The following is a 20,279-nucleotide window of genomic DNA, read 5'->3' as shown; positions in this document are numbered from 1 at the left end:
TGCCCTGTAGCAGTGCAGGCACCAGAGTGGTTAAAGCAAAGATCCCTCCATGGCTGTGTCCGGGTGAAACTGGAGGAGATTCTTCATTGTGGGATTGTGGAAGAAACCTGCACCCGTGTCCGTGGCTGGGCAGACCCAACAGCAACCAGCCTCTGCCCATTTTGTGCCTTTCTGCTGAAAGAAGTGCCCAGGAGAGAAGAGAGACCTGGTGGCTCTGTGTGGTTTCCCTCTAGTGAAGGTCCCAAAGCCAAAGGAGAGGAGAGCTGCACATCACCCCAGCCAGAGAGCCAGTTCTGGTGGCCTTCCTCCTCCTCGCTGCTCCACCGAGATAATCCTGCCCAGCTTCACCCCATGGGACCGGCAAAACGCTTCTCTCCCATGCAGCTGTGGGATTGACAAAGAGCCCAGCTCACCTCGATAATCACCGAGAGGCACCGAGAGGAGACAGCGGGCTCCCCGGGACGAGCGGGGACACCCAAATCCCCATCCCTCCCACCCCGACACGGCCCTGGGACCTGGGGGAGGCAGGGGCAGGCGCCTTCAGCAGCGAGCTCTGTCTGCTTTGTGCGCTGTTCTCCCTCCTCCCTTTCCTCCCAGCACAAACACACACACACAAACCCCACGGCTCGTGCGGAGCAGCTGCAGAAGTGCTTAGAGGGTGGCGGGCAGGAGAGATTTATCCTGCTCCTGCTGGGGAAATGCACTGAAGCCCCGTTGCTTGTATTTAAGGAGACAAATGGACATTGAGCTTGGATTTTAGAAGACCCCTAGGACCTTCGTTTAATTTGAAAATTGAGTAATTTCAGCGTTCGTCTGCAGCCACAAACCCCTCGCAGCGCACCCAACCCAGCCCGCAGTGTGGAGGGAGCGTGGGGCTGGCCGGGATTTGTCTCCACCGGGCTTGACAGGTGCCCAGCACGTGGCTGGGACCCCTCCAGGGCTCTCCGTGTGGCCAGGAGCTGCTTCGCCACCTGTACATGCTTGCACCAGCGGTGTGCGTGTGCCGGAGCAGAGGTACAGGTGGTGGTGAGATGGTGGCAGTGGTTTTGGAGAGCGGTGCCGCTTTTCCTCCCTGGTTCCTGCTGATCTCTGCACCCTTCCCGGGTGCATGCTTTGCCCTGACGGCTGCATTTCAGCACAAGTGCAAAGTGCAGATGGCTCTGGCATCTCCTGTCGGTGGGATTTGGTCAGATCTCAGGGTCAAGGTTGTCTCCTACTTGCTGTTCATATGATGATGTGGGACGGAGCCTTACCCTGGCTGTATGCTTGGAGCACCGCTGTGCCTTTACCCCAGCCCTGAATTACCCGGAGGGACACTGAGAGCCCGTAACGGGGTGAAACACCCCTCAGACATCCACCACCACTCACTGGTCGGGGTGAGGGGGAGCCCACCCTGATCTGTGCAGACAAGACTCACGCTGGGGCTCTCCAGCACCTGGGCAGGGAGCTTTCTGTGTGTCCCTGTTGCGTGGCCTTGGGGACGTGGCCCTCGAAGGGCAGAGCAGGGGGAAAGGAGCCCAGGCTCAGCGCCGCACGCAGAACGTCGTCCCTCCCTGTGTCTTTTCCGGAGCAGCCTCCAAAGGCGCGGGGAGCTGGTGCCAGTGATTTCTTTTTCCACTGCCAAAACCTGAAAGGGAGCCAGGGCGAGCGGGGACAATGTTTGTATTGTCGAGGTGAGATTTATTTATTTTTTTTTGGTTGTTGTTGTTGTTTTGGTCTGGGCTTTTGGGTTTGGTTTTGCTTTATTTGAATATCTGTTAATTGGCCGTCCTCCTCCTCGTGCCAAAGCCCGGCACTTGTGCATCCCGACGCAGCTCCAGCCCACATCCGACTCGCGTTAGGCGGGGGAAGAATGGAGGCATTGTAACCACCCCGGGGGGAGCTTCGGAGCCGAGGTGTGAACGGGGCCGCTCCCTGCCCTGCGAAGGCTCTCCTTTTCCCCCGCTGCCAGCTTTTACGGTGTCCTCTGCTGCTCCCTCGCTTCCCATCGCTGCCAGAAGCCAGGATGCTGCCCACCCTGGGTCCCTTCCAGCACCCTGACCTTTCCGGCAGACCGCTGCAGAGCCTTCCCGGGATGAAGTGCTGCTGATGCTGCTCCCCCAGGCCCGGCGGCCGGAGGCAGGCAGGGTGTGAGCAGCAGCAGATGAGATCACCTGCCAGCAGCAGCGGGGAAACTTCATCCTCCTTCGCCGCGAACCTGGAGCAGACTTTCAGACGCGAACTGCGTGATCCTGGAAAGAGTCTCTGGCCTGGGAAATCCTTCATTTTCCTCCTCCTTTCTGTTTGTTTTCCTCCTCCCAGAGATGTCTAGACGACTAAGGAGCAGCGTTTATCTCCTGTGAGCCTCACTGTAAGGGCACGGAAAGCTTTTCTTCCAGCCACCCTGTCGTGGTGATAGCATCCCGGCCAGGCTGTAAAATGCCTGCTTGATCCTGCATCCCCTGCTCTCCTTTCCCTTGATGAACAGGCAGCACTGCCGGTAGCTACAGGCTGCACGGAGTGTGGCAGCGCTGGGGAGCTGCACTCATCGGTGGCCTCAAAGAAAAACTTCTGAAGGAAGGCAATGCACAAACCACAGTGTGCCAAAGCCCCAGCTTCTGGTTCACCCAGGGTACCTGCAGCACATCAGCCTCCAGCCTCCTGCTTGTTTGCATTTTGTTTGTTTGTTTTTTTTCCATCATCTCCCTGAATTTCCTTTTTAATTCTAGCAGAAACTGAGGTGTGCCCACCAACCATAAAGAAACGTAGACATAAAGCATCACTTAGGCCAGATTTTCACATCCCTACCAGCCATGGAGAAGACCAGATCTGCGAGGGGAGATCAGCACCCAGCTCACACCCTTCCCAGTGCCCCATCTGGAAACAACGGGCTGCGTGCTGCATCCTGCAAATGCTGACCTGCAGTGTTCCTCGTGTCCTATAATTTTTCTCTCCGGGGATGTCAACAGCAAGCCCGCGGTCAGAAATAACTTGCTGCTTCTCCCTCCTGCAGCTAGGTCTAACAGAGGACAAAGAGGAAATGTTCTTCTCTGCTCGTTGCAGAGCGTCTGAGCTATAAAACGGGGCCAAATGGCCTCCCCCTGAGCACAAATAACAACAGGAGATAGATCCATATGCAATCGAGTGTAGGATGAATGTGCCTAGCTGATCATTCATTTCCTAATATTTTTTTTTATGAATAGGCTTAACTTATGGTAAGATGGGACTTTATGGTCCTGTAAGTCTTGCTCATGTCAAAACAAATGAACTAGCCATCCTATGGGGGAGCTATCAATCCGATATATGTGTGCGCATGGGTGTGGGGAGTCAGACCTATTATACCTTTAAGAGCAAATTAGATGCTGTTCCTATGATTCATAATGCTATATATCTAATGGCATGACTCGTCATCTAGAAAATAAACGTTTTGAGCCAGTTTCTCATCTCATAAATTTCCCCTCTGGCACTGAAGGACATAAACTAAATGGGCTGACTCACAGGCAAACAATACAATTTGGATACTTTTAAATGAAAGACAAAATTGCCTTAGGGCACGGAGGGGCGTTGAGATGCAGCTGGCAGAGCAGGGACAGCGCGGCCAGGGGGCAGAGCTGGTCCCGGGGAGCCCTTGCAGAGCCTGGTGGCTTTGTATGGCTCCCTGCCTTGGTGTGGCCACCACGGCCAGGCATCCGCTGAGGAGCTGGAGGTGCCGGAGACGGGCTCATAACTGTGCCTGCTGCCTCCTGGCGTGGAGGGGAGGCTGCAGGCTGCTGAGCGAGGTGGCAGGGAGGGCAGGAGATGCCCACAGGGGATGATGCTCTCGGTGTCTGCATGTTCTGCGACCAGCACCTTCCCTGCATCTGTTGTCCATTGCTCTTGGTCATCCTCTGCCACCGGGCTCCTGGGTGAGGCTATGGGAAAGAAGCACGGGCTTGGTCTGGACACTTGGCTTCAGGGCTGGGAGGATTACAGACAGAGCTCCCAAAGCTCCCTGAGACCCTTCATTTGTACCTGGAGTTTCTGTGGGGCCAGCGAGCATCCCCAAGGGGCAGGCAGGAGACCCTACAGAGGGCACAGCAAGAGCTCCATGCGCAAGGCGCTCCTTTCTGCACAATCTTATTTCCCCCTCAGTTTGCTCCTGCCACTTCCCCACCCTTGCAGGCAGGAAAACCCTGAAAACACCTGGCTGGGCATCCTGCTGGGCACTGGGGGAGGCTGAGCACCAGCGTGTGCTGTTCTGCCGCTCCTCCGTCAGCGAGGGTTGGGAAATGGGAGGCTGCAGCCTGCAATTGGAGGCCGCATCGATTTGCTAACCTTGTTTGTGCGAGGGCTGACACAAGGCAGATGACGGCTGGGTACCTGCAGGATCTAATTACGACGTGGGTAAGGCTGGGCAGGCGCAGCGGAGGGGATTGCTCATCCAGTGTTGCACTTAGCATGGAAAAAAAAAAATACACCCAGAAAAGAAGGATTGACTCTTGGGTTTGGCAAAAGGGCAGGGATGGGGCGGGTGGGATTTCTTCCCCAGGCTGAAGGTTGTGCAGGGGGTTCGTGGCCAGGGAGGGAGCGTGCTGAGTGGCGGGGTTGGGGTGACAGCAGAGCGGTGCCACTGGTGTGACAGCACAGAGAGTGCCAGCCTGCTGCTGTGACCAGGCAGGGGGACAGGGATCTGCAGGCAGCGAGCTTGTGGGGACAGGAGGAGGCACAGCACATCTGTGTGGGTGATGGGGACGGGGCAGGGCAGAGGGAGCAGGCAGAGGCATGGGGGACACGCGGGGTGGGACACGTTCCCTTGGACATCCCCACAGGGACCCTCCTGACACCCCCTTATGGCCCCTGGAGAGGGTCGAGGCTCTGGGCTTGGCACAGGAGAGGAGCTGTCCCTGCGCCTGTCCTTCAGACCCTTATTCGCAGAGCATCCGCTGCCTGGTCTCTTTGTCATCCTGGATTTTTTTCAGACGACCTAGTTATTTGTCACCACCGCCTGCTGTGTGCGCAGAGCGCACCAGCTAGCTGAGGCAGCACGGCCGCTGCCTCCTGCCTGCATCCATCCAGCGAAGGGGCTTCGGTGCCTTCTGCAGCCCCCGAGGGAGCCCAGGGGCCGCTCCTGTGGCCCTCCTTCTGCTTCTGTCCTGCACAGACCCTGCAGTCCCTGCGGGCACGCACCCACACCCATCTAGCCGTGTGCCAGATAGGTTCCTTTCTGCCCTCCACGCGTCCCATTGCTTTGTGATGCCCTTTCCAGCCCGGTGCTTTAATTACTTCCTAAAGAACGAAATAAAATAACATCACATTTTCTCTCTCTCGGTGTTTTTTCCCCCTTCTGGAACAGTGCCGCTCCGTAAATGTCTGGGAGCAGAGGTACGGCAGAGGCAGGCGCCGCGCTGAAGGTGCCGGTGTGTTTGGGGAAAGCGGCACGACCCCAAACAATAGCAGCCCTGACGTCAGGCTCTATTTATACCTTCTCCTTTCATAAACGTCCCCGGGACGGCGCTTTTCCTACAGTTCTCTGCTAAATGCCACATCCCCCGGAGCTGTCCCTGTCCCCCCAAAGGGCACGCTTTATCTGCAGGGTGCGACCCGGCAGCGCGGGCGGTATCGCCGGGGCCAGGCATCCGCAGGCAGCGGCTCCTGCAGCGCTGCCGGGCACGAAGGAGGGTCTGGGAAGGCAGCCCGGCCCCGAAATGTGCGTGCCAAAAGGTTAAAGGCATCACAGAGAGGTTTGTTTGAGCCGGTGGTGGGGTGGGTATTCTAGCGGAGTCGGTTTTAGCTCTGGCTGGGTTTGTGTGCGGGGAGAGGTGCTGGCTTCGATGCCCATGGGACAGGCAAAAGGGAGCAGGAGGAGCCACCGTAAAACCACTCAGGCTGAGCCGAGCAGCCTCTGGGGTGAGGGGTGCCCCGTCCTGGACCACGGGGACCCCAACCCAAGCTGGAGGCTCCGTGGGGTCAGGCTGGGGAGCTCAGTGTGAGAGGCTCAGCCCCGGATGGCAGCGGGTGGGCGCTGCTTTGGGGTCAGCTTGCACTGCGGGGAGCTCCTGGGCAGGCTGAGGGCAGGCTGCAGAGGGGAGGCTTCCAGCTGGAGAGCACCCACAGGTACCTGCTGGGGTTGTTTTTTTCTGATACTGCATTTTTTTTCTGGTGAATATTCTTTATGGGAGTGAATAAACCATCGGTTTGCTCGCAGGAGGCAGCGTGTGTAAACCTGAGGGATGGAAGTGGTGCGTGTTGTGGGGTCACTGCATGGGGTCAGAAACACCTGGGGCATGGACATGTGGAAAAGTTTTACTGCAACAGCACTGGAAGGTCCCCTAGAGGCGATGTCCTGTGTCACCAAGGGGCTCCTGTTTGTGTTTGGGGCAGCTCGGTGCACCACAAGAGCCCTCTGTGCATCGTGCCGACACTTCCCATCCCCACCCCACAGCAGCACAGAGGGGGAGCCCCAACCCCAATCGCTGTTATGAGGGAGCTGAAGCCCAGGGAGGTGAAACACCTCACCCGGGACAATGCAGGGAGGACCCTAAACCCCCCCAGCATTTCCCAAAACCCTCCCTGTGCACACGGCCGAGCTGCTGGCCGCCTTTCCCCGTGTCCTCAGCGCACACGTTCACGCTTTGTGCTCTCCCGGCAGGCTTTCAAGGGCGCCCTGATGAGCTCCTACTGGTGCTCGGGGAAAGGCGACGTGATCGAAGACTGGTGCAGGTGCGACCTCAACGCCTTCGACGAGAACGGACTGCCGAACTGCAGCCCCCTCCCGCAGCCCATGTACGTATCCCCGTATCCCCACCCCAGTCCCATGGGATGTGGCTCAGCCCCCGGGCACCTCCTGCCCTGCATCGTTGAGCCCAGGGCTGAGGGCCAGGGCGCCTCGCTGCCTAAGTGATGCCTTTAGGATATCCTGGCTCCGGCCGTGGCCCCTGGAAGGTTTCCTTCCAGATTTTCATCACCCGATTAGCAGGGCTCGGAGAACGGGATTTCAAATGCTGAAAGAAATGGAATTACAGCGCGATCCATTGCGGCTTGTCAGAGCGAGAGCAAATAAGGAGCAAAGTGATGGGGAATTAGCTGAGAAAGCAGGAAGACTGGCTCCAGCGAGCCACGAGGAGCAGAACACCTTAGCGAGCCAACATCCTCAGAGGGGAGTCTTTTCCCACCCCAAGTTCAACAAACACGCTCGCATGCTGGAGCCAGGCGCTCCGTAGCCCCGCGTTGTGTTGTGTTGTGTTGCAGCACCTCTGTGCTAGCACGGCCAGCAGCCCAAAGCTGCTCTGCCTGCCCCTGTACCCCACTCTGGTCCCCACAGCGCTCTGCATGCAGCTGCCCTGGTTTTCCTTTTGCTCACGCCCATCAGAGGCTTGCTCGTTTGCAGCTGGGTAAGCTCACGGCCACACCTGCCCCTTCTTTGCTCGCTCCCCGTGCAGCCCGGGCCCTCCCTTCGTGTAGGCTCAGCCCCACTGGGCTACGTGGAGGTTAAGCTGGGTCCTCCCCTGTTTTCTTGCTCCTGGGCAGCTGGCTCTTAGCTCCCCGTGGAGCTGCTGAGCTCCAGCAGCTCTCCCAGGCGATGAGCCCTCCTGCAGACAGCACATTTGGGGTTGTACGAAGCTCTTGTAGGAGCTGGGAGGTAAGAACACCAACCCCAACAGGCTGCACCCAGCTGGCAGCTTCTCTTTTGCCCATATACCTGCTCTCCCTTCACCCCCCTGTTCCCATGGTCTGTGTGTGTGTCCCTGTGTGTGAGGGTGAGAATTTGGGGTTTGTGCTGCTGGGAGAGGGGATCCCCTGGGAGGGGAGCTGATGTGCTCTTCGGTTTCCTCCTGCCCAGCCTGCGGCTGTCCCCAAATGTGGAGCCCTCCAGCACCGTGGTGTCTCTGGAGTGGCTGGACGTGCAGCCTGCCATCGGGACCAAGGTGTCCGACTACGTCCTGCACCACAAGAAAGTGGACGAGTACACAGACACCGACCTCTACACAGGTGGGTGGCGCCGCGGCGGGACGGCTCTGTGCGCTCCAGAGGGCGCACAGCGGTGTGCATGGTGCTGAGCCCTGATGGGGTCCTCCTCGGAGCTGCTGCTTGTGTGCAGAAAGGTGCAAGGAGCAGAGGTGTTAGGTGTGCTGTTGGAAGCTCCAGGAGAGGTTTCTGAAGGCTTCTGTGGAGATGGGTATAGGAGGGGAAGGGGAAAAACAAAAATACAGTGTAGCAGAAGGAAGTGATTTGCTTTTTCTGGATAGGGGAGCTGTGAGCTGGAGTTGTTGGTTGAAATGACTTGAATTGACTGTTTGATGCATCAGCCTGAAGTGCTTCGGGGTGCTGGGTGCAGGGGGAAGGTCAGCATACAGCAGCCAAGGGCTGCACAGGATTGCGTGCTGGTGGTTAGAAGGACACGTCGAGTTACCTTGCGCAGCCAGCAAGGCAATCCGAAGCCTGCGATGTGTAGAGGGATCACTTAAGCAGCACATAACTTCTCCAGGGGAACCTGAACCTTCCCTGGGCTGGAGCTCAGTTTTCAGCTCAGGCGTGGGCTGAGTGCTCTGTGCCCTGCGAAGGCTTTGTCAGCAATTCAAGCCGTGCTCCAGGAGCTGCTGGGCAAGGTGCAGGATGTGAAGGACGGAGCTGGATTTGAGCGAATCAATGATTTATTTCGGAAAACATCACTGGAGGCCTTGCGTGATGCTACTGCTGCGTGGAAAACCAGGCAAAACCTCCTGCTGCTTTCTGCTCAAGGACTTTGGGTTTAGCTCATTAAAGAGGTTGGTGGGAGATGCCAGAGGCAGCCTGGTGCTGGCTGAAGCTGGAGCTGCCTTCTGCAAAAAAAAAAAACAGGTGCAGGCAGTACCACAGCTCCCCCACCTCTGGCTGGGGGGGCTGCGGGAGGAGGTTTCCACCTGCAGCTGGAGCGAGGCATTGCGAGGGCTTGTGGTGATTCAAACCTCCTTGGTTTAAAGCTTGGGCTCGGTCAGCTTGTGGCAAGGTGTGCGTGGCCAGGCTGCCTGCAAGGACACAGCTGAGTGTGGGCACGGGGCTGGTGCTGCTGTGGCTGCTTTTACCGTCAGGTGCAAGCTTCTGTTCCATGAGATCTGGACTTTTCCTGCTGGGGAGAGCTGGAGACCCCCACAAGGAGCTCTGCTTCCTTGCTCCCACATCAGTCCCACCCTGCAGAAACTTCCTCCTGCACCTTCTTGCCAGGGCTGTGCCTCCACTTTCTTTATTCCTTGGTGTACAAAAGGTGAAGGGTGGAAGAAGTCTTGCTCTGTGTCTTGGAGGGGCACACTCCAGTAACGGGGAGGGAAAACAAGCCACCGAAGCACCGTGTTTGGGATGGGGATTCCAGATTGCTCACACCTCGGTCAGGTGAGGCCAGACCGGGGAAATGTGGGGTTGCTGCTTTGAAGTGGCTGGAGCTCTGCCTGGCAGCCAGAGTAGGAAAGGCAGATTATTATTATTATTATTTTCTTTTTATGACCGCCATGTGTTAGGCGATTGAATTCGTTGTGAGGAGCTGCCCTCCCCTCTACCTGCTCTGGGGGACTGTTCAGGACAGAATGACCCCATTACCAATTAAAGAGAAAAGCCGATCCTAAGCCTCTCCTCTTTCTCTGCGCTGTTTATAACCAAACAACATTCCTTCCTTCATTCCTTTCTTACCCTCCAGGCCCCTCTCACCAGATGACTTGACTCTTGCAAGTACCTTGCGTAGGTCTGCAGAGCTGCGACAGCTCTCGGGGGCTTTCCTTGGTACTGTACTGCTTCACCCTGACCCAAAACCCAGCCATAGGGATCTCCTCCTCACCACCACCCACCCGACACTGCAGCACGGCTCCATCCCGTCCAAGCAGCATGCACACAAAAAGAAAATGAAGTCAACCCTAGAAGGGGGTTGCAGGAAGGGAGATACGGAGGGGTTTATGGATATTGTCAGGTCTTCCTTCCCCACCAGTCCTGGGGCTGCTGGCAGGTAGGAGCAGGGTGCTCCCGGTGCTGGAGGTGCTCCCTGGGCAGTGCTGGGAGGATCTTGCAAGGTGTGAAGGCTCTTGAGACTGCTGCTCTTCATCCCTTGGATCTCCTGTGTTCAAGCATGTAGTTTTTTTTATGGCTGTGTCTTTTTATTGCAGTTGTAGCCACCTCTTACTGTGCTCCCTGGCACTGGCTGTGCTCTTCAGCCCTGTGGCAGGCTTCCCTTCTGGCTGGTACCTGGCCCCTGCCTTCTGCCCCCCCTGCAAAAAGCTTCCAGGCTCCCATACTTGCAAAACTCCTCAGCCTCCCCCTTGCTTTGCAATTGGAGGCTGAAGCCTTTCCCTTGAGCCATAAAATATCTGCTCCTCTTCTTCTTGGAGCTGAGTCAGGAGCGAGGCTGGGGGCTGGTGGAACGCGCGCCCCCCTGCTCCTGGGATGGGGCAGAAGCAGCTGGGAGCTGGCGTGGGTCGGCTGCCCCCTGGCTGGACGTGGCTCATAAAGAGGCTTCTTACTGGTGCTTGGAAGTGCACGGCCCTTGGACCGTCTGATGCTAATAGGAGCAGTTCCCAAGGTGAACTGGTGTGCGAAACAAACCACGCTTTCAACACCACCGCGCGCGGAGAGAGCGTCTCTGCTCGGGAGCCAGCGGAGAAGACAGAGAGCAATTACATCCCAAACTGTTTATTAAAACTTGTGGAAATTACTCATAACTCCATGTGTGCGACGGCTTTGTAGTTGAGTGATGCTCTTTGTTTGAACATGAGGCTCTCGCAGAGGGCGCAGGCGCGCGTGTGTGTGCGCAGCCAGGCCGCCAGCGCATTATGTCATGGACGAAGCAGGCGCTGCACTTGAGAGAGGGAGAGAGAGAAATGTGTTTTACAGGGTGAGGTACAAACTGAAATGGCTGTGAACATCTGGAACTGATATTAGGCTTGGAAAATGTTTTCTGTCACTCCAACACTCCTCTGGAGGAAGGTTTCTGAAGTTAAGAAGCTCCAAAGGGGATGAGGGGGAGGGATGAGGGGATAACGTGACCACCGTGCAAAGTGCTTTTTATTTCTCTGGCCTGGTTGCCGTAGCCAGCCCGTGTCCCTGCCCCTATCAGACGAGGGACCTGGGGTATCACAAGGGCTCGTTGTGGTGGCTTTACATCAAAGATCCTCAGCAAGAGCTGAGCCCTGCCATGGGAAACGTTCCTGTGCGTGGGGCGCTGCGTCCTCCAGCCAGGGTGGGGTCGGAGGACAGAAGGCCGCTTGTTTTCGGGTTTGGAGGCTGGGTCCTGCTGCTGTGTTCTTCTCACCGTGCCTTAAGCCCCTCTGCCGAGAGCCTCACAGGTGGAGGTGGCAGTTGGTGAAGGCTGGGTGGTGTTGGCCATGGTTCATCCTCCTCCTCACCTCTGTTCCATGCACGTCTCCCCAGGCCTCTGTTTTGGCACGTGTACCAGGTGCCAGGACAGATGGAGCTGCTCTGTGCCATGGTGGGTGGGAGGCACTGATGCACCCAGCGTGGGGCTTCAGGGGGCAGGAGGGGACCGGCTGGGCTCTGTGGCTCGGGTTGCAGTGATGCAGAGGCTCCTCGATGGTTGACTCCTCTTGGGTGCAAGGGGGTGGTGATGTGACATGGCTGATCCCACCTCCTGCTCGCCGTGGTGGGGTGGCTGTTCAGCCTGGGGGCAAAAAGAGCAGTGTTAGCCAGAGGTTTGGAAATTAGAGGGGGAAAAAAAAAGTGCTTTAACTGCATTCATAGTACGTGTACAGCGGGGCTGGGGGAGGACGGGGCAGTGGCTGTGGGCTTTGGCTGTGTGATGGGTTGGGGTCTGTGAGCAGAGTTTGTGCCACCCTAGGGTTGGTGGCTATGTTGCTGTGATGTTCTTGAGCTCCTCTGTCTCTTTCTACATGTTCCCCTACCCAGAGAGGTTTTACAGAGGCTCCCCGCTGCGAGCTTCCTCCTGCAGTGCCCAGGCAGTGCTGCTGTTTCTCTGGATGCCCCCAGAGCAGCCTGTGCCAGCATCCTCTGCTCCCAGTGCTGCCTTCAGCACCCATCCTGCAGCCCCTTCACAATGCTCCAGGGTGGAAACTGTGGGGCTGCTTCTAGAAAAAGCACCGAGGGTGCTCTCTCCATCTCACGTTTCCCTGCTGCCCTCCTCCAGCAGCAGGAGCAGGCTGCCCCGTGGGCAGTCCCTGGATGTAATGGAGGGGCCTGGGGAGGTGCCCACCACGGCACCTTGTGAGCTGCTGAGGCAGGAAGGGGTTCTCCCACGTTTGGTGGAGGATGGGGACCCCCAAGACACAGATAAATGATTTGTTTGAGGTCGTGGGAGCTGGGCAGTGAATTACTCAGCACTAGACCCTCAGCATTGAGGGGTCACGTTCCTTGGGCACGGAGCTGTCCCCTCCTGCTTGTGTTCCAGCAGCCGAGTGGGTAGAACGGGGAAAACGCAGAGCAATGAAGTGCCCTAGCCCAGTGCCTTCAGTTCTGTCAGGGCTCTTAAGCTGTGATTAATTGTGCTCTTAGTCATATGGCCTGAATTTCTGGGTAGACCTGTGTGGGGCCAGGAGTTGGCCTCAATGATCCTTACGGGTCCAACTCGGGATATTCTGTGATTCTGTGATTGCCTCTGTCCTTCCAGATTCCTCTGTCCTTCCTTGCAGAAGCTTCACTTCTGCAGCTTGCTGTGTGCCAGCAGCTGGGGATGCTGTGGGACGTTAGCTGGGACGGAGCACACAGCAGGGGATGCCTCTTGTGTGCTTTTACGTGCCGCCACGTCCCAGAAGGATGAGTCCCAACAGGGACCTCCAAGAAAGGAGGGGAACAGCAGCACAGGCTGCCGAGTGCGCTTCTTGGAGGTCGTGTAGACCTTGGAGCAGGAGGAGAAGGCAGCCTTGGGCTGTTCAGGGCTCACAGGGGCTGTCTTACACCAGCACGGCCTGGCTGCATGCAGCAGGGCTGTGACAGGGAGGAGAGCCCCTGGGTGAGCTGCAGAGCGCCAGGGGGACGGGCTGGGTGGGATAACTTGCAGGAGGAGAGGGAATGGCTCTATAAACCCGTGTGTCACCACTGCAGGCTCCTCCAGCGCGCTGCTGTTCTGCAGGGGACTCTTTGAATCCGCATCTCCTATAAAAGAAAGTGAAATAGGTCAAACCAGCAGGTTTGTGCTTTGTACACTTGCAAGTTTCGCTCCGAATAGAGGCTGGGGTGTCTTATTTATAACTGTTTGCTGTGCTCTCACAGCATCCTTCTGACGTGGCAGGGGCCGTGCAGAGCCGGCTGTGGAACGCTTCCACACCCCCCTTGTGTGCAAGCTGTGCTGCTAGGCGTGTGAAAAGCAGCCACAGACTAGAAGAAGGGGAGAAAAAATGATTTGGCCAGAACAAGCACTGTGCCTGTCAGGAAGGAGTCGGTGTGCTCTCCTTAAACCAAGTTACTTCCTTAAAATAATCTGGAGAGCCCTATTTCCAAGCGGGCTGGGCACCGCAGAGGTGACATTGTGCTTCAAAAGCTGTGGGAGTTTGAGGTCAGGGGCTACGTGAACATCCAGAGTCTTAATTAATGCCAACAAAGCATGGAGTGTATTAGGGCTGGAGTCTTTAAACCAGTTGCTGTTAGAGATGTTAATGATCTCGTGTGGGTGATACTGACTGTCACTGTGAAGTCCTTCGGAGGTAAAACGCTCCATACTGATGGAGGTGCCACATTTGTAGATGGCTTTTTTGTTTCTAAGTAGGCCCAGAGGACACCAGCTCTGGGACTGGTGGATCAGAGCCGTAGTTTGGAGGAAAAAAAAAAAAGCCACAATGTCTGTTGGTTTCAGGAGAGCACATCTTCTGCAGCCTTCTCAGGGGCATCTGTGCATTTGGCTTGTGTTCGGAAGGGTCTTTGAGCAAAAGTGGAGAAGACCTGATGGTGGCCAGGAGCTGGTGATCCACCACTGCTGATCTCCTCCTCTGTCCATACCTGCTGGCTCCTCGTGGACCTCTGTGGGCTCGGGCAGGGGGTGTTTGGCTGATGGTAACAGCACAGAGGTGAGGACTGGGGGACTGGCTCCCTCGGGTGCCAGGGGTGGAAATGCAGCAGCCGGGGCTCCTGCTGCCGCCTCCTCTGTAACCAGCACACGGGTGAAGCTGTTTTCAATGCCCAGAGGACCTTACTCGAGCACTGAATCCACTTCACTTGTTAACAACAGGAAAGTTGATTCAAAAAGAAGCCTTTGAAGAGAAGGTCAAGTTTTTGGAAGCTGCTTCCTGGGCTGTGTTGTGTAATAACACCAAGCAAGTGCTTAATTTTGGCCATTACGCTCGCTGTGAAGCACTGACTTCTCTCCCACTGGGACAGCTGTAGTTATTTTCCACCTACCAGTGTCATTTCTGTATCCTGGAAAGCAGAAGGGAGGTGGAGGGCTCTCAGCCCTCAATTAGAGTTGAGTCAGTTGCTGAAGCATTTCATTAATTCACATTTCCATAGGGTTGTTCCAGGCTTCTATTTTTATCTGCCCAGACACCTTTTGGACAGAGCCGGGCACTATCTTCATTTTCTCCCAAATCCTTTCATAGGTGGGGAGCTGGGGCTGGCCCCGGAGGACGGAGCAGCCTGCATGGTGCCGAGGGCTCGGAGCTTGCCAAGGGCTCTGCGCTCGGAGCCACCTCTGCCTCGCGGCACCGGGCAGCTGGAGATGCTCCCTTCTAGCAGAGAGGGCTCTGAACTTCTTAAATGGCAGTTAACGAGGCCAGGCATGGGTATTTCATTTTATTTTATTTTTTTTTAAGGTCTGTAATTTTATCCCCTAGGATAAAGTTTCTCCTGATCTGGAAAAGTCAAGGCCACAAATCCGCCTTGTCAGAAAGCATCAGGAGAGAAGGCAGCTAACGCGGCTGGACTGCTCGTGGCGTGCGAGCGCGTCAGCGCAGCCTGTACGTGGGAGCCTTCATTGATTAGAAAAGCCTGTCTAGTCAATAAGTTGTGACTGGGATTTGGAGGGAAGCTCGGGCTGTGTCTGCAGAGCTGGTGCTTGGCCACGCAGCCCAGAGGGAGTTGGAAAATGTGGGGCACGGCGGGTGCAGCGCGACCCTGCTCGGGGCGGAAAGCTGGGTGTGAGATACACCCCGGCCGGCCCTCCCTGCCAGGGTTGGATCTTCCTGGAGGCTTCCCGTGGTCTTCTGGCTAACCAGAGCCTGAGGTGGGAGCCTGATCGGGGCGGTGAAGCTGCTTTCCAGTCCTCTGCCTGCTGCTGGGGCTTCCCGTGCGTGTGTTCATTTTGTCAGGAGGCTGAAATGCAATCCAGGCAGTTAGATAGCATCCCTCTGTGCGTTTCTGGATAGAAATAAAGGTGGGAAAGAGATGAAAGGAGGCACAAAGGTGCCCTAACAACCTGTCCTGTCCTGTTTGAAGTGCAGGAGGTACTCTGGGGACAGTCCCAGAAGCCAGGGTGGTAAATCAGCCTTGCCCTGAATGTTACAGCTGTTCCCAGCCGGGATCCTGCTCTGCCATACCAATGCCAAAGCTGCTCTAAACCCACGCTGCTCCCCAGGTGGCTCCGTGCTAGGTGGCCCTTTGTCCCTTCATCCCGTGTGCCCTGAGGACCACCGCCTCCCATCCCCTGCCTCCCCGCTCCCTGGGATGCTGCGGGATGCTGTGGCTCGAGGCGCGGCGCTGCCTCTGTTCCCCGCCTTGCTTCAGAGCGAGGGAAGTTGAAGCAAAAACCAGAGAGGGATTAAGCCTTGAGTCGGGGGATTTGCCAATTAAAATAGCTGCTCCTCCCGCAGGTTTCGTGTGATACAGGAGTAGGGAGAGACCCTCCCTGTCTCCCCTGTGACCCCTTCCCAGTTTGTTCAGCTTGCTGGGGATCGAGATGGGGCTCTCAGGAGGGAGGGGGCAGCCGGGGCTGTGTTACACCGCCCGCTGTTTGGATAGGATAAACCTTTCCTCCCCGTAATTGGGTGATTGGACTTGGGAGCTTTCTCAGATATTAATCTGCAGACCCCAGAGGGGGTCAGATTAGGTTATGGAGACAAAATAGGAAATACTGCTGTGGCTAGTTTGGGTTATGGGGGATAGAGGGGATATTCTGCAGCACTCCCCTGCTGGGTTCCCACTGATGGAGGGGTCAAGGAGCGGTCTTATCTCAGCATCACGTTGACTTGGTCTTTGCTGGGAGCGGCTGCCTCTGAACTCTTTCCTCCCCTGTAATCCTGCTGCTCCACGGAACAGGACCACGACCTCCCCTTTGAAACAGGGAGGGGTGGGCAGCGATGACCTGCTGCTGGGGCTTGTGAACAGAACAAACCTTTCTTTTTTTTTTCCTTCCCCCAGACAGGTATTGTGTCATGAGGAACCCTGGGGTAGAAACAGCTTCGTTTTCTGAGCTGGTGTCACTTGGACAGTGAGATCCTCCTCCTTGCTGGCTTGTCAGAGGGAAGGGGTTTAGTTTTTTAGTGGTCCAGGGTGGGTGACTTACGGCAGTGGGCATGTCGGCACACACTTTCTTCTGTCCCGTGTGATAGATGTACATGGGGAAGGACCTCGTGCCAGTCCCGTCAAAGCTGGCAAGACGAGCTCGTACCTGAGTGTTTCAGGGCTGTGCTACTTGGGAATGCTGCACCAAAGCAGCATCCTGGGGGTACTGGCAAAGGGAAATCCCCCATGGGTGTGCTGAGCCCCGTTTGGTGTGTGGGGTGAACCCTGCAGGCTGCCCTGGGAGCAGCTCCCAGCGCTCCTGGATGTGAGATCTGCTGACACAGAGCTGGCTGCGGGCTGCAGCGCTGCTTCCAGCCCTCGCTCCTCTTTCGTTAACAGGGAGATGGCAGAGAGGGGATGGCCGCTGAGTTAATGAGGGAAGCTTCTGATCACAGCCATTGGAGTGAAACCCCGAGGTTTTTCGTGGTGATTTGGTGACTCACCCTGACAAAGCTGGGGTAGGAAATACCTCGTTGGCTCCTTTTCCCATGCAGCAGCCTGGCTCCTACACTTGCTTTGTTGTCCTTGGGCCTGGCCTCACCACCACGAGCATTTTACACCCGCTGGTAAGACCTGAACCTCAAAGATCTGTGGTCCTGTGCAGCCTGGTCAATTAGCTGCCTTTAATGAGGCTCACGATTTGTTTCCCTGGTGCTAACCCTAAACACTGTCCCAGGGGACTGGCGAGCCAGGGGTGTTAGGGTACGCCTGGGGGTCCCCACTGCCTTCTGCCCCCTGGCACATGTGTGTGCATGTGTGAGGACACTGACTGCAGGAGTGCAGAGCAGCGAGCACCGCGGCTGTCCTGGGAGAAGAGGGCTTGCACGCAGTCACAGATAATACTTGGCTTTCCTTTATCCTCTGTGTCATCTGTGGAAATCAATAAATCTCGCTGACTTCATTGTACAGCCTGGGAAATTGAGGCACTCAGCAGTAATGGCCAGAAATTGTTTGCGGAGCCTTGTTCAGAGGAGCCAGTTAAGAAGAAGTGGTCGAAGCTCATGTACAGTTAATATTTACTGTGATTTTTTTTTTTTCCTCTCAAGCCACAGAATTTTACACTCGGCTTCAGGCTGTTTTCAGTTCTGTTCCCCGTTCCTGTAGGCAACCTCAGTGCCTTTTTGGTAAATGGAGCGTGTCAGACCCAGGCGAGTGTGCCCATCCTGCCAGGGGCCGAGGCAAGCAGGAGCTCCCCAGGGCACTGAAGAAGCCTTGGGGTCTGCCCCATCCTAACGCAGCCCCGGGGAGGTGTGTGCAAGCTGCTGTCCTTGGGGCAGCCCAGGGTTGTGGATGGGGAGATGGTCACCGCTGGGGACCCTGATGGGACAACATGCGGTGACCGTGGGGACCATTCCCCCTTGGTGTCCTGGCTTCACTCAAGGTCCTTCTGCACCCCGCAGCCGATGGGGTCTCCTCTGTCAGACCCTTGGGACGGTGTCTGACTGCACACCCGGACTCAGCACCCACCCGGGGGTGAACCCAGGAGCCCGTTGCCCCCTTATTTAGGCTGAGGAGCTTTCTTTGCAAGCCCTCAAGGATGATCTAAGAGGGGCAGCCCTAACTGCTTACAGTGGGGCACCAGGAGCACCAAGGGCAGCTGCGTGCTCCCCTCCCTGGCATCTGGGGAGCGCTTCTGGTGCCTGCCCTGCCTCTGTGTGTGTGTGCAGAGTCCCATCCCGATGCTGGGGCTTGTTGGGAGCAGGGACGGAAACCAGTATGTGAGCCGGGAGGGGGGACTCAGGGTGCTCTGGGCATGGCTGGGTTCCACCGCCAGCCAAAAAGGCACCCTGTGCTCACCCCAGCTGCGAGCAGCTGGTGAATTTTTGGGAACGTGCCCAGCTGCACTGGCACCAACCCTGTTTGGTGTGGCCAAGTCAGGCAGCTCTACCCTGCAAGGAGGTGCCCACATCTGTGGGCAGATGGTGCTGCGGACACCAGAACTGGGGCTGGAGGTGGGAAATTCCTTCCTCCCTGCGCCCCAGCCCTCATCAGCTGGCCTCCCCGGGCACGTGACAGGTTCCCTTTATCTGCTAATATTAGCCATAAAACAATCCAGCTCTGTCCGTAATCCTGTTAGAGCCTTTGACTCTTGCTCCTGTGACTCCCAGCAGCTCTAATTGCGGATACTCATGCTCGTGATTAATGGCTTGGTTCATCTCCAGTGGCACCGGTTTTACATGTGAAGCCTGCTTCCCCCCGTAACGAGCTGTGCAAAGGGGAAATAATCCCTGTTAAAAACCAACAGCACAGAAATGTGGCGTTGGCATCTCATCTTCATCCGGCCCTTTTGCCTCCTGTCCATCCTCTCGCTCCCCTCCCCTCTGCCTTTCATCCCCGAGCTTACTGAGCGAACAACCCTAATTGCCGTGGGCTTTAATTTTGCTGCCCTGGAGCCCATAAATCACTCCGATGCGTGGAGCATTTTCATGCTCCTTAACAAAAGGAACGGGATTTTCTCCTCTGCTGCGTGTTTCACAAGTGACTAATTGCATCAAGGCACCTTCGAAGCAATGACTTCATCAATTGCTCATCCCGCAGACGCACGGCTGGTTATATATGCCTGATCAGAATCCTACATTTATTAGGATTAATTTATTCTCCGATCATTTTTCTTCTGCCGCAAGGACAGGGAAGTTGAGTGATGTTACTTGCTCAGCTACGTAAGCACGATTTCTTGCCTCATTACTGAGCCTGAGATATTTTTGTTGCGTGCTGAAACTTCTCCAAATGAGAGTGAGTGATGTTATGTCTCAGACAGGAGTTATCTTGGGACACCACAGAAATCAAGTTATTTCAGGGTGCCTACAAATTGGCTTTAGATCCTCGCAGCCTTTCTTCTTAGCTTTCCCTCCTATTTGTCATGGGACGCATGTCTGCCTGAGCAATAGTAAGCAGTCGGGGCTTTGTGTAAAGGGCTGGTGTTTCTCCCAGCTAGAAGCCATCTGAAAATGGGGACGCTTGCTCTAGGTTAGCAAATCCTTCTGATGCTGCTGGCAAATGTGCTCGCGAGCAGGAGGGGTGCTGAAGGACTGGCCGTATAAAAAGGGATGCAGTGAGCGCGGGCTGAGCATCTCCGAGGAGGAGGCACTCGGACTGGTGAGGACAGAGCAGTAAACACGGGCGAATTCACACATTTTCTTAAAAGCTGTGGTCAAACCCTTTTGCGGGAGCAGTGCCTGATAACGATTGCCAGAAGCCCTTGCCTCGGCTCCTCGCCTCCCACCCCCAGAAAGGCTCCTCTCGGGGAGGGACGGAGCTCGTTTGCAGCCAGGCAGGAATTTTGCCTCGGCTACTTCCAGTCTGGCGTCTGCCCTTAATTCACTGCTGGCCCCAGCGGCCGCCCGGGGGGATTTTGCACATTTTTAATGGACCAAACGGGGTCACTTTGAACTGGAGCCGCGCAGCCTGGGGGGGCCGTGGCGATGCTGGGGAGCCTCAGCTGGCCGCTGGGCAGGGCTGGGGCAAGGAGGTTTGGGAGCAGGGATGGAGCTGGGAGGTTTCCTTCGGCTGGGGAGCTCAGGAGCCCATAGCACGGGCAGGGAGTGTGCTCGTGCGGCGTTGGGGAGCTCGGGTTTGGCCGGGGAGCAGAGAAAAGGAGGTGACTGCTATGGAGAGGTGGGTGGGAGGGCAGCGCTGGACCTAGGAGGCGCGCTGAAGCCCGGAGCCGTACGGAGGCGTGCTTGTTATGTTTTGCCAGCAGCAAGCTGGCAAGAAATCGCCTGTTTTGATGGCAGATCTGCTGTCCTGCTGGCTGTCCAGCATGGGTTTGCATCTCCTGAATTGGGGCTACCTCCTAATGAGGGGCAGAGCAGGGACCCAGCCGGCACGGAGCCCCCTGTCCCGCCATCCCCACGGCAGGGGGCTTGCTTTGGGGTGGCCGAAAAGGGATGTTGCTGAAAAAA

At 56.5% G+C, this 20,279-nt stretch overlaps 1 protein-coding gene across 12 annotated transcripts in view; it reads left to right on the top strand.

Annotated features, from left to right (window-relative positions):
- ASTN2 (astrotactin 2) overlaps nucleotides 1-20,279 on the top strand; it is a 331,775-nt gene that overhangs the window by 237,793 nt on the left and 73,703 nt on the right. For 11 of the 12 annotated variants that reach the window (XM_072025073.1, XM_072025071.1, XM_072025070.1 and 8 more), the window contains 2 exons: nucleotides 6,608-6,741; nucleotides 7,799-7,947. In XM_072025073.1, coding sequence (XP_071881174.1) covers nucleotides 6,608-6,741; nucleotides 7,799-7,947 — 283 coding nt within the window. Of the gene's footprint in view, nucleotides 1-6,607; nucleotides 6,742-7,798; nucleotides 7,948-16,716; nucleotides 17,139-20,279 lie in introns of those variants that run through there. The other variant, XM_072025080.1, reaches the window with a different exon arrangement.

This window comes from Anas platyrhynchos, chromosome 18 (genome assembly GCF_047663525.1).
Source record: "Anas platyrhynchos isolate ZD024472 breed Pekin duck chromosome 18, IASCAAS_PekinDuck_T2T, whole genome shotgun sequence".
NCBI lineage: Eukaryota > Metazoa > Chordata > Aves > Anseriformes > Anatidae > Anas > Anas platyrhynchos.
The sequence above is the reverse complement of the archived record's forward strand: the minus strand, read 5'-3'. Positions and strand labels throughout refer to the sequence as shown.